The sequence below is a fragment of the Triplophysa rosa genome, linkage group LG7 (assembly GCF_024868665.1).
Source record: "Triplophysa rosa linkage group LG7, Trosa_1v2, whole genome shotgun sequence".
NCBI lineage: Eukaryota > Metazoa > Chordata > Actinopteri > Cypriniformes > Nemacheilidae > Triplophysa > Triplophysa rosa.
In genome coordinates, this window is record NC_079896.1 from 9,308,905 (window position 1) to 9,323,021 (window position 14,117).

General features: G+C 35.9%; 2 protein-coding genes and 1 long non-coding RNA gene across 20 annotated transcripts in view; 1 reads left to right on the forward strand and 2 right to left on the reverse strand.

Moving 5' to 3' along the window:
* The window catches only part of dock7 (dedicator of cytokinesis 7), a 46,986-nt gene that overhangs the window by 8,158 nt on the left and 24,711 nt on the right, over positions 1–14,117 (forward strand). For all 18 annotated transcript variants that reach the window (XM_057338600.1, XM_057338601.1, XM_057338602.1 and 15 more), the window contains exons 15-16: positions 13,769–13,886; positions 14,024–14,094. In XM_057338600.1, the coding sequence (XP_057194583.1) occupies positions 13,769–13,886; positions 14,024–14,094 (189 nt within the window). The remainder of the gene's footprint in view (positions 1–13,768; positions 13,887–14,023; positions 14,095–14,117) is intronic.
* On the reverse strand, positions 837–6,235 carry angptl3 (angiopoietin-like 3). Its single transcript, XM_057338622.1, has 7 exons — positions 5,687–6,235; positions 5,027–5,137; positions 4,814–4,931; positions 4,620–4,733; positions 4,417–4,512; positions 2,064–2,336; positions 837–1,844 (listed from the first exon to the last, which is right to left on the reverse strand). The coding sequence occupies exons 1-7, from the start codon at positions 6,203–6,205 to the stop codon at positions 1,669–1,671; spliced, it is 1,407 nt and encodes a 468-aa protein (XP_057194605.1). The 5' UTR covers positions 6,206–6,235; the 3' UTR covers positions 837–1,668.
* LOC130557120 (uncharacterized) lies at positions 10,296–13,580 on the reverse strand. Its single transcript, XR_008963272.1, has 3 exons — positions 11,849–13,580; positions 11,662–11,708; positions 10,296–11,552 (listed from the first exon to the last, which is right to left on the reverse strand). It is a non-coding gene; the product is annotated as an uncharacterized LOC130557120 (long non-coding RNA).

Genomic DNA, 14,117 nt, shown 5'->3' on the forward strand with positions numbered 1-14,117 from the left:
TCTGCATAATCGGCCTTGATTTGGGTGATGCTGACTGGAGGGTTTTGGACTTTAATGCATTTTGACATAGTTTACTGCTGAAAATTAATTTGAGACATTTATGTGTGTGTACGGCATGTAAGATTTAATTAGGAAAGGTTGGTTTTCAAGGCAGGGTAGACGTGCTTAAACTGCTGGAAATTTATTATCTGCTGAATATTTGTTGTCTCGTGTGAACTATGCCTTAAACTGTATGGGAACATCTTCTTGAGCCCACCAGTAAGGTGCTCTTATTTTTTTATGTATACCTTTTTTGAAGTTTTTGCTGACATTTGTATGAAATATTTTGCACAAAATTCTAAAATATTACAAATGTGCATAACAGAATGGTTTGCGATAACCTGGTCAGATTTGTTGTTATACTGCAACAATACAATATGACTTTTTGTGTGTTTTCCTTTTCCAGAAGGAATGTAAAACAGGTAGGTTATTAATATAATTTTCAGTTATTATTTATTTTATAATTTAAGTTGATTTAATAGAATTTAAGAAATACTCTGTCGCATAAGCTTTCCTGTAGCTCAGTGGTTTGAGCATGGCGCTAGCAACGCCAAGGACATGGGTTCGATCCCATGGGTTTGCAGACTTTGCACACACTCAAATACAAATGTATAGTATCATGCAATGTGAGTTGCTTTGGATAAAAGCGTCTGCCAAATGCATAAATGTAAATATACTGTAGTATTATTGAGCAACTTATATGCACCACATTTTTCTTTAGCCAGCTGTAATGGAAAGGGACAGTTGTTGTCAGTTTAGGTATAATAAAAAATATCCACTCATTGCACTTCTGTGAAAGGTAAATAAAGATTTATTTTTATTTTTGTGTTAATGTCTGAAAGTTTTGCTATAAATATGAAGCATACTGAAAAACATTCTGTAAACTAAATATATATACACAATACACAAAGTATTTGTATGCACAAAGTGTAAACAGGAGTCAATATGACTCAGTAACATAAAAGAAACTCAAACTTTAACCAGTATGACAATACAATTATTTGGTGACACTTTATATTAGCTTTCATTAATAACGTTGTTATATCAGATTCATACTTGTTCATATATATTCAGATTTTACTAACCCTTATGTTGTTTCTTTTTTTTTATTTGGTTAGTTGATACTTGTATAACTTTGGGGTGAGCATTAGACGTTTGCTTAGAAATGATTAAATGTTGCACATTTAGGAATTTTGCTTACACTATTTAAATGACCATAAAACAATTCAAACAAGACAATGAGAAGCTCTATTGTTGAATACAGTATAGTTCTATACTACAGTATGCATATGGTCTACAACGGAACATTCTTGGTAATAACATGCACCGCGTCTTTACTGTCGGGTTATTTGAACCTCTGTCTTTTTATATTTTTTAAATAAAAAGCCTTTACTAAGCTTTTAATCCAATGTCCAATGGATCTTCCGAAATATCACATGCATGTTGAACCTCCCCTTTGACTCAGTTTCTGCTGGAGTCAGTGACTTGTTGTAGTTGCATCATTCTGTTGTGGAAATCAGCAATTTCAGACTGTCTATAGAGGAGAGATGCTTTGTTGGTCAGGGTCAGTTGCCACGGTGACCCCTCTGATCTGGAATGGAATGTCCCAATGGAAAGTACGGTCATGGATTATTGAAACTCGGTTGATGGTCTGATAGTGATCTTTGTGGATTTAAGGGTGAAGGGGCTTCCTTTGGTAGGCCTCCAGTATATTCCTTTCCTGCGCTGGAGCCGAGCCTTTGGTCTTATCCAGGCATATCTCCCGTTTAGGTTGGTGTCTCCGCATGCATCAAACCACCAACCACCTGAGAACAGCAAACATTTTATTATTGTTAATGGAAGCCGTTTTGATAAACATACTGTACTGTGGGCTGAAACTTGTGTTGATTTCATTCAAGATCATTTCACACTGTAACAAATAGTAAGAATAGATTTGTGGATTGTTGTGAGCTACATGAGGTACCCCAAGGGTTGAAGCCAAACTCTTGGACTAAAATGGACACAATAAAATCTGAATTTGATACCTGTGTAGTTGTGGGCACAGTTGGATTCGTCATGCTTATCGTTGTCTCTGTCCTTGGTTGAGAACTTCATGCCTGTGTGGTTACTCATGGCATCAGGCAGATCTCCAGACAGAGGTGCCAGGTGAAGGGTGTAATCGGTCACAGGGCCGCCCAGGGTGAACGTGTACTCTATGAACCTCTTTTCCTCCTTCCAGTCTTCAAGTTCAATGTGTAGAATGTATTCTCCATGCTGGGCAATGGAATAGATTTTCTGTAGGCCAAGCCAGAACTCATCTGCAACACACCATACGGAACATCGTAACATGTATGATACTGTAAACATTCCTTATTACCCCCTACCACATATTTGAAGCCTAGTTTATTAAGTCTAAAGCATTTGATGCCGGAGGCATTAACTTGTAATGCAGTGGAACTACACTTGCTGGTATGGCTTTAGATATACCGCATAGTTTGCGTTTATGTCACCATATATACTTAAAACAGACCACATATGTTTTTTGTCAGTATATATTCCATTTTCTTTATTTGATGCAATTTTCAATCAACTATTTTTTGTGTGTCATTTCTAAAGGGATAATTCACCCACCCACAATTCACATTCAAAATTGAAAATTCTGTCATTATTTACTCGCCGTCTTGTCATTTCAAACCTGTTGGAGTTACTGTAGGATATTTGAAGAATGTTGGTTACCGTAACAACGGCGGTACACATTGACTTCTTTTGTATGGAAACAAAACCAATGCAAGTCACAGGCACCGCCATTGTTTGGTTACCGACATTTTTCAAAATATCTTTTTTGTGTTCTGCAGAAGAAATAGTCATACAGGTTTGAAATGACAAGAGGGTGAGTAAATGATGACAGAATTAAAAAAATTATTAGGGTGAACTATTCCTTTAAAAGTCACGGGAAAGACCTGAGCAATAGTTTACCCAAAAGTGAAAAACCTTTGTTTTGTTCTAGTTTATGCTAACTTTTACTCTGAGTAACTTATGCAGTGTATTTCAAATGTCCTGGAGGCATATGAAAGGGTTTCGTGAAAAATAATTAAAATGGGATGCATCGTTTTATGAAAGTTTTGACCCTTGCGTACGCAGCAAAGCAGTACACTACTCTAATTTCCTGTTGTGGATATCGCTGTTGTTCTGGATGCTATGCATTACTTAAAAGTAGTGCTGTCAATCGATTAAAAAATTAATCTGATTAATCACACATTTTCTGTGATTAATCACGATTAATCACACATAACAATAATATTTTAAAATATACTTTTACATTTGAATAATTTCACATTTAATCTTCAAATTGATGTAGAAACAACATATTTCTTTAACGGCGTCATTTTATGAATGAAAGAAAACATTTTGATATTAGTACTGTAACTGTCTCTATTAAATTGATTATTTTAACATTAATTATAGCCATTCAACAATATAATTGAGAGCCATCATGAAATATACAGAAATTGAAGGAAGTTCTCAAACACTTTACAGTCTTCAATGCTAAATTATAAATTAAATGCAGAAGAATTCTCATTAAAGCTACAAAATCACATTGATTTCTTCTTTTATTTTGTTCTTTGATTAACATTAGTGACAGGAGTCACAGCAGCAGGTTTAAGAACGCGGCCCCTTTAAGAGCTGTCTCAGTACGCAGATCTGACCGTCACCGCACTCCCATTTTCACAACTCTTTGCATTCATTTAAGATTTTATTTTACACTTTGAAGTCTGTGCTTAAGAAAATGCTAGACAAAACGGGCTTTCTGACATAATCTTGTGTGGTTTTATCCATTCAAGCACGAAAGAGAACTTAACACGGATGCGCTGTCTGACAGAGATTCACCGACGCAGCCTTCAGCCCGGGACTGTTTACACCAGACTGGACCTCGCGTTGCGTTTTGCCGCGTTCCACAGTTTAGAAGCTGTCTATCTTCATTGAACGCGTCAAAGCAACTGTTTAAAATCGCGCTTAAGTGGTTTAAAAGCCTGTACACGAATAAGAGCGTGATTACATAATGTAACGCTAGACAAAGAATGTCAAAACAAACGGATGCTGCGTTAATTGCGTTAAATATTTTTCACGCGTTAATTTGAAAAAATTAATCGTATGCGTTAACGCGTTAACATTGACAACCCTACTTAAAAGTATACATCCAAAAAATGTGCAAACTATGAAGTTCTGGCACAATAATGTATAATATTTTAGTTTGTTTACCAAGCCCATTGGTGTGCCCAGGACACTTGGAATATGAGGGTGAATAAATAACAACAACAGTTTCATTTTTGTATAAACTAACTCCATAAATCCATTTTAAGGGAACATCTTTGACATTACACAAAGGTGAAAACCTACTTTCCAGTTTGCCAAATCCATGTTCATATTTTCCCCATGACTGGTCAAAATCAACAGAACCATCTTCCCTCCTCTGAATAACTGTAGATGCTCCATCTTAAAAAGAAGTATTTTTAATCTTTGAATGAGAATCTTATTTTAAATTCGATAATATTAGTCTTATTAAATGTATTTATTAAGTTTAAGAGTTACTGGTGTCTTACCAGAGCTCATCTCGCAGTACACATTGAAGGGTTCAGATTGATTGGGTTTTATTGGGTAAATTCCGCTTTTTCTTTGTCCACTTTTGAACACGTCACTGCAGCCCATTGGATAATCTATGCAACAAAGTACACAACTGATCAGTCTGGACCCAGTAAAACCTCAATGTAGACATTGCTGATTGTTAATTTCTTACCGTTTATGTCCATAGTTCCATTGGTGGAATTGATTGTCAAGTACCCAAAGGGGTCAGGTGTTTCTGGGCTTAAATCCAACGATTTTTCTGCGGTGTCTTGAAAATTGTCATAACTCATCTGAAAATAAGAATATGTTTATATACTTGCAATAATGCAAATAAATAAAGATAAGATGCGTCAGAAAATATACGTTAAATAACGCAATGAATTACCTTATCCTCAAGACTCTTAATTTTGACATTCTGATAGTTGAGCTGTTCGTGTTGCTCTTTTACAGATTTAAGCAGGTCTGTAATGGTTTTTTCTTGTGTTTCAATTACTTCCTGCAACAACGTTTTAAAACAATGCACGTAAAGGTTACATTTACATTTATTCGCAAACACGTTTATTCAATGCAGCTTCCAAATGAAAGCATTTAACATTTTGTCAAAGAGCTAAAAGAACAATTGTACATTACCGAGTCATGTTTACATCTTAAACTGTATACAGTAGCTTCTAACGGTACATTTGCTTATTGATTTGTCTCTGATATTGTCATACATTGGAATACATTAAAGGGATTGCTTACCCCAAAATTTTAATTTCATCATTTATTCACCCTCATGTCATTCCAAACCTTTGTGAAGAACCCAAAAGAAGATATTTTGAAGAATGTCGGTAACCATGTGCCTCCATTGACTTACATTGTATGGACGCAAAACTCTTAAAATGTCTTCTTTTGTGTTCCACAGAAGAGTCATATACAGGTTTTGAACCACACGAGGGTGAACAAATTATATAACTTTATTTTTGGTTGAACTTTCCTTTTGATTTCAGAAGTTTTTTTTTTTTTTTACCTATTTCAACTATTGAGACAATCTGATCTAAATCACCTTAAGACCAGAGATCTCCTGAATTTGCTCCAGTGGCATAATGCTTTGAGACAAACCCTGCAGCTTCTCCTCCAGTCCTCCAACCTTGCTATGCAGCTGGCTTCGCTCTTGTAGAATGTTGTTGATTTTGCTGTTGATCTCCATTGACAGGTTTCTAATCTCTTCATTGTTTTCCTTCAAGTATACGGTCGTCTTCTTCAGCTTCTCCTCTTCCTCTTTAATCTCACTGGTGACCACCGACAGCTGGTAGAAGGAGCGGTCGAAAATGTTGAGCTTCTGAAAGATGTCATTGATCTGAGCTTTGGTCTTGTGCACGAACTCTCTGAGACTCTGGCCGAGCTGGAGCAGACCGTTCGCTAGCAGTCGTACATCATCTAACATAGCAAAGCGGGATCTAGTCTCAGTTGGTGGCTGCACGGTGCTGCTGAGGATGGGTGCCTCCGTGGGTGTTCTCCTCTGGTTAGACGCTGCATTAGTTACAGACAAGATTAGTAATAAAAACAGAAGGACGATCTTCATTGTAGCTGGTTTGGAGATGTCCAATCTCCTACTCTGAGAACAACAGTGAAAGCAGCAGAGGTTCCTCATATATATACTGCTGCAGTGAGAGGGGAGGGAACTTTTGGTGATCATTAAGCTAGTTGTGCTTGTGTGTCCTCCCCGAATCTGTGGAAGTTTACACGGGGCAAACAATTTACAGTATCACACACATCCATAACCTGGCCCTTTGGTTGCAACTGAGAAGCAAAGATGAACCATGGTACAGGCAGGCTGATGAATCATTGAGCTCATCGATCACATCATCGCTTTGGCCACTTGGTGCACCATGTATGCAAATTAATAATAAAATATGCAATTTATGGTCATGGGTTTGATTTAATGGTCCCTGAATCAGCAAAGCATCAGTCTCAGGTGCCACTAAGAAGGTCTGCATGCACAAGCAGGATTGTTGCTGGAGCTCAGACCTGCTGGATTGAGGCAGTAATAGAAATGAGTGATGACTGAAAGTTGAGGTAGTTTGTGCCATTGCACTGATATGTGTTAGCTTGTTATTTATTGCAGCTTCATATTAGTCTCCCCCTACTGCATTGAACATTGTCTTTCTAATCCCAAAAACAAGCAAATAAGTCTCTATATAATGTAATATATATATATACATATATATCCACCTATAATGTATTGTAGTACATGTGCACGCACGCACACACGCACGCACACACAGTACATGTGTGTGTATATATGTGTATATATGTGTGTATATATATATATATATATATGACACACACACACGCACACACCACACGCACACCACGCACACACACACACACCGCACTCCACGCACACACACACGCGCACACACACGCACGCACACACGCACACACCACACACAGACATATAATAAACAGTATATATTATATTATATTATATAAATACTTTTTTGCTTGTATATCATATTACATTATGTAGAGACTTCTTTTTGCTTGTTTTGGGATCAAAAACAAGCCTAGTGTGTGCGTGTGTGTGCGTGCATGCGTGCGTGTGCGTGTGTGCGTGCGTGTGTGTGCGTGCGTGTGCGCGTGTGTGTGTGCGTGGAGTGCGGTGTGTGTGTGTGTGCGTGGTGTGCGTGTGGTGTGTGCGTGTGTGTGTGTTATATATATATATATATATATATATATATATATATATATATGTATATATATGTATAGATATATAGATGATGTCTAAATCTCAATTTATACATCTCAAAGATGTATAAATCTCAAAAATTGACCGGACACCTTACATTTGTACCTTCCTCAAAGTCTGACTTTTTACTTTTGGAATTGCATATTGTTTTGGTGTTTTAATCGTGGCAAGGTATTGCATGTTCAAGATGTTATCTTGTTAAAGAAAGGTACAAAATACTATTAAATCGGATATTGTTGGGTGGTAGTGTTGTTCTTATTTGCTGCACATCCTACTGTGCAGACTGCTTTTGAGAGCTTATTGATATTATTATATTATCTTGAAGTACTAACCACCAATTTGTCAAGTGGTTGCTAAATGAGGTATGACCGTTTCCTAAACACAGTTTGCGATTTGAAACATTAAAATGTTCAAACACACTTAAATGTTGTAAACTGCCATGTAGATATTCTTGGTAGGGTTCATAAACCTGCAAAAACGAGCCTGCCAGCTAACATGTTATATGGTCTCTGTGCTGAAGCAGTTATTGATAGTGTTGCATACATCTGTCAGCATATATTATCTTTGCTTATGCTAACTGGTCCTGTTCAGATGTAGACAGTTTGGCCTCCCAGTCTATGTTTGTGAACATAACAACCACTCCCTTTATGTACCCAAAGGCCTTTCAGACTGTAGGAGCTTGTGTGTAAGCTATTTGGGAGGTTTGGATGATAGAAATGTCCTTTTCAGTGCCCCTGGATCCACCCGAATAGACAATTATTAACCTGTGCTTTTATTTGATAAGAGTCCCCAAACCAGATAGAACAGAGGGAATTTATTGAATCGAAGCGTTTCACATCAAGCTGTATGTAAACTTGGTTTAGAACAGTGCATGATTCTCAAACTTTTCAGATAATGTACCACCTTTAATAAAATGAGTTGTTCCAAGTACCAAAAACAGAAGAAGCTTAATTTACTCGCAGCTCATTGGAAGAGAGACGCACGAGCACCTGTCTGCTCCCGCTCTGTGTTTGAGCTGCTGAGTTACATTGACCAAAGATCAATCAACAATAATTCATATAACTATGTTAAAATTGCACATAGACTGAGATGTATTCCGTATTAATATATCATGTATTAAACATTTGAAATTCACGAAATGTAAATTAGTATATAGAGTTTTTAATTACGCGTTCCACAGTTTGAGAACCACTGGTTTAGAATATGTTTGTAAAACTCATATAGAACCAGAGTAATGGAATAAGACAGTTCATTATGAAATATACCACGTGAAAGCAGTGTTTTCTCTCCTCCGTCTTAAACATAAGATCAGAGTACTGTATGTATAAAAGTAATATCAGCTGCACATTGCAGAAGATGAAATATGGGAGATGTGTGCTCCCTGGATAGTCTGAGTGACCTCTGCGGTCCGTGAGGGCTCCCAGGAGACCGGGTTCCACGGCACTGCAGTCTTTCTGTCTATTTCTGAAGCTACTGTAACCACAGAACGGAAATGGAAGTTTATAACTAAAGCCAATGGCCATTAATGTTAAGGGTTTGTCCTGAGCTCTTTATTTTAAGACTTTTTCCACATGTGAACAAAAACTGTTTGAAGTTCCTTGTGCTTTTGGTAGTTATGTAATTTTGGTTTTGTTTGCACACCAAGGTCATAGTTTTACTTTTTCAAAACAACATTTTTTCAAATATTTTAACATTACTTAAAAGTGTACTTTACATTTCAAGTTTTGTTATTGTTATGAGTTTAAATGGGCAGATCATGAGAATATTTGTTCTTGCTCTATTAAGATTTGACAAAAACAAAAACTCTAAAACTTTGACAAAATCTAAAGCATTTTAATCTGTTCGTCTGTGGTCAATGGTTTTGTTTTGTTTTGTCTGTAGTTAAAATTGAATTTATATGTGGATCAAATCACCAACCATTTCTTCTGTATTGTGTCCCATTTCTAGTTTTGTTTCATTAAAGTGGCCGTCACTCAGACAGTTTCTGCATATCTCATGTTAATTTTGAGTACTATAGAATAGTTTCGTACACCCGTCTAATATCCGTCTTTAGTTTGATCACATTTATAAAAGACCGATAGATGCAGCTGTACGATTATTTGCCGGGGGGATGGGGGGCGGAACTAAAGCACGTGCACACCCATTGCCAACAAAACAGACATATGACTCAGTTTCACTTACCGCGTGCAGTTCATGTCCAGCATCTTTTAGCGCTGGGACCGCTTCATCTATCAGTTTCAAACGATCTCCAAATCCAGCGTTATAGCCACGGTATTCCTCACCGAAATACAGTGAACAAACAAACACCGCTGAACTTTGCAAACGCAGTGCTCTCTTTCTCTTGCTCCAGCTGGTTGACGTGTGCGCATGCTCCTTCTCCCGCTCTCCTTGGTTGACGCGTGGGCGTGCTTTTCCTGGAGAATTGTCCAATAAGGGACTAAGAAAAGTTGTTACAAAACGGATTTTCATGTTTGAAAAAAACTTTCCGAAACCTATACGAACACTGGGACAGTGTATCGAGCACAGACATACTACGTCATACATCCAACTCGTTTTCTTGACAAGTTTACCATGTCAAGCATGAGAAGACAGCACGTTTAACATTGTAAAGAAGTCAGAATGCATGAAACACCATAGCACATCCCCTTTAATGCAGTGGTTCTTAAACTGGGGTCCCAAGATGGGTCCTGGGGGCCACAGATTTTCTGGCGTTTTATAGAATATAGAAATTTATAATAAATTTTATGCACGCAAACATAAAAAAACAAGACCACCAACCAAAAGTATTGATGTTCCAGTATTGTATAACTAAATATGTTATTGGTTTAATTATTCTTTTTTATTGTCTAATTGTATAAGTCTTTATTTGGGGGGGGCGCAAAGCGATGCACCCTACACTGTAAAAAAAAATATCGTAAAAAAAACGGTCAAATCACTGGCAGCAGCGGCTGCCAAACAAAAACCATAAAATTAAGATGAAACTCCGTAAATCAAATAATGGAGAAAAACATTACATTTACGTAATTTTTCTTTAAATGTTTTACAGGGAAACAGTTATTTCACAGACTTTTCCTTAATTATTACGATCAAACACCTTCAATAAAGTGACTGCACATAATGTTTTACAGAAAAATACTGTTATTTTATGCTTTTTTTTCTGAATTATAATGATAAACCTCTTTAAACTATGTGAAAGTACTAATGTTCTGCAGAAAAACACTGTTATTTTACAGTTTCTTTCCTGAATTTTTTCAGTCAAATACTTTTAATACAGTAAATGCTCTGTAACTTTACATATATTGGCCATGAATTACTAGTCAGATACTGTCAATAAAATGAAAAACACATGTTTAGCATTGTAGAATAACATTTTATTTAGGTAAACATATTAATCATATGAACACAATCACCATAATTTGTAAATGTACACTCGAAATACACAATGATTGACTTCTTTACAGTACAGAATTACAGTATATGCTTTAAACAAATGGTTGAATATAATAAATAAATAAAAAGTACATCCCCATACAATACATTCATCAAATTCTTATAAAACAAACTTTTAATCCTGGAGAAATACAACAGTTTCAAGTGGTGTTGAAAACATTTACACAGGGTCACAAAAAGGTATCGGAGGAAGTTTTGATAGTATATTTGGACAAACATCAAACTGTCAGAATAAGTAAATCATACCATAAGTAAAAACATACCACAAAAAAGTAAATGAGTCTGTGGCAAATATGCAATGTAGTAACGTTAGATAAAGGACTGAATCTGCCATCATTATACATTACGGCAATGTGAATACAGAGTATACTGTTAGAAAACAAGTTACAATGCTAACTTAAATGTAAGTCTTATAACTTCCATCATTAAATCAGCAAAACAAGTCACCAGTTTAAAGGAATGGACAATTTTTCTTTCACAAATGATGTAAATGTTTAACTGTACGTGATTGTTATTGTAAGAGTTAGAAAATAAAAAGTCCCTTATTTTGTTATGTTTTAACCCAAGAAATACGTAACCCAAACGGTTACAGAGTTACATTATAACAGTATTAAGCATACATAATATTACACAATTGTTAATAACAACATAATACAAATACTCAGGTCGAATGTTTAAACACTTACTACCGATGGAGTTTGGGTGCCTGGGTAGCTTTTCTTCCCTTCATCTAAAAAATGAGAGCAAATGTTTTATCATTAACAGTTATTGTTGAAATTAGTGTTTAAAATGGAATGCAAAAGAAAGTCAGAAAGAAATCTAACGTTACACATACTTACCAGGTGTGTGTACTGCCCAGGCAAATCTTATCATATATTTCTGTGTACTTAAAGAAAAACACGTGTGAGAAGAGGAAGATTACTTAAGCTCAATATTATGTAGAATGTTATAGCATTGAAGTTAGTGCTAATATCGCTAATCACGATTAGCATCACACTAGACGAAAATACAAAAACAAGTTTTTACCTTCTGCTGGTAAAGCTGTTAATGCGTGTGATTATTCTCCAGCAGCCTGCAACTTCCACACGACTTCGTGTCTTCAGCGCTGTTTACATATAACTGGACCATCAATACTACTGAAACTAACTGACAGACATCAATTCCTCGCGTATGTTCAAAATGAACCAGTGAAGGGCGCGAACAGCTCTAATTGGCTAGTTTCCTGAATGACAGTAAGTTTACCCAATCGTGCTCAAAGCAGCACGGGGAGTCAACCAATGACATCTGTTTACCAATAGCAAGTGTAGTAACAACAGCTATAGTTAAGATAGGTTGTTTTTAAAAGAAAATAAACGTGTTTAGTTTTATTTGAATGTTGCTATATATTTAATTGGTCAGATGTTTTCATTGCAGTATATGAATAAAATTAACTAATGTATGGTACAAGTTTAATGAATACACACGTTTGGTGCTTGGAAGTGGTTTCTAAAAAACAGGCACACAAATATAAAATGTTTCAGTGCCATTACATGAAACAAAATTAGGGCTGACGACAATCAACAAAAATGCAGCCACTACTTTTACAAAATAGCAAAAGAGCAAACAAGATGCTTATGACATACTGCAGGCCTATATGAAAAGATCATTACTAAATGTATTAACATTATGGTAACTTACAGCTCGATGTATTGTCCTAGAATGATCCTCTTGAATTTGAACAAATCTGTTAAGCCTCTGGCCACATTCTCCAAAGTTCTATACTGATTACGTTTGTTTTCATATGTTTCTTTAACTGCAGTTTTAAATCAGTCCATTCTCCTGTCTTTAAGGTTTTTCTCTCTGAGCTAACCAGGTTTAATGTATGGACTGTAGTGGTTAGGCCATAGCCATTCATGATATGAGAAAAAATGAATTTATTAATGATTATCATTAATCATGTTTTTGTTGGCTAGACTATTGCAACTTTTGTCATGTTTACTGCCATGTGCTTTCTCTCCCTGTTGAAAAAAACAGCCTTATGCTACTGTAGTTAGGTATGTTTTGAAGCATGGTAGCTGGTTTGAGCTGGTCATGTGCGGGGCCCGGTTGCATAAAGCAGCTTAATTTTTTCCCTTAAGTATGACACTTTAGAGGTGATTTCCCTTTACCGAAGACAATAGGAGAATAACTTTAGTAAAACTTAAGGTATACTTAAGGACACACTTAAGGCAAAATTACACTTAAGGTGCTTTATGCAACCGGCTGGTTCTCAGCTTAAACCAGCTACCATGCTTCAAAACATACCTAACCAGCATATGCTGTTTTTTTCAACGGGGCTGTCATATCACTTTCAGGAAACATGAAAGTTCCAACCTCAAGAGTAGTGCAGCTTTGTAATTTTGACTGTGTATTGTTTAAATGTACTGTAGCCTAACTAAACAGTTTGCTAAAAAATTTAACGTAAAAATATGCATATACACTAATAAAAAAACTAAGATCTGACTTAAAAATATGGAAGAAAACCGTTAAATTATTTGTACAGAAATAAACCTTTATATAATGAGCAACAAATTTAATTACAGAAAATTATCATAATTTTACATAAATTTGTATGTTACTTAAGAAAGCAGTAAAAATACTGTATAAATATTACAGTATTTTTTCTCTACAAAAACAAGAAAAACATGTAATTTGTCATTATTGTCTTAACACGTAAAATAATATGTGGGTTATTAATTAACAGATAATTGTCTGTAATTTTAATGAAATTTGTATACAATTTTAAAAAAAGAAAAAATTACAGTAAAATATTAAGGTTTTTTCCTGTTAAAATACAATCTTTTTTTACAGTGTACACAAAGGGGGCCTTACAACAAAAAGTTTGAGAACTACAAAGTGTACATAATATACATAAAACAGTCAATATAAAATCTTATGTGGACATTTTGTTTCTACCTGTGTTTGTAGGAATCTCTTGTATGTATACTCACAGAGCCTGAACTTTGCCAATCGTCAAGGCTCCGCTCGGAACATTACAGTTAAAGTACAGTTCATGAATGGGGAAGATCCCAGCAATGCAATGCCTGTAAGTATTATGGAATGCACATACATTTCTAACCCCTCACATGTCCAAGGATGGCATAGTAGAGGGCTCTTCTTGATATGGCTTAATGGTATCAATGGCATTTGTGTACTACAGTTCTTCCCTTCTTGTTTTCTTAGGTAATATTTGGTAAATCCAGCTGTGCAGAGTATTCCAAGGAGGCGTACACTGCTGTGGTCTATCATAATCGGTGAGTTTATAGCTGGTTTAACC

Bases quoted from the DNA above. Each gene is read 5' to 3' on its own strand.
- angptl3 (XM_057338622.1), bottom strand. From the start codon at position 6,205: ATGAAGATCGTCCTTCTGTTTTTATTACTAATCTTGTCTGTAACTAAT. The intron at 4,734-4,813 runs GTAAGAAATTAA...TTTGTTGCATAG, and splicing joins TGGAACTATGGACATAAACG to ATTATCCAATGGGCTGCAGT. The intron at 4,513-4,619 runs GTAAGACACCAG...CTTCTTTTTAAG, and splicing joins GTACTGCGAGATGAGCTCTG to ATGGAGCATCTACAGTTATT.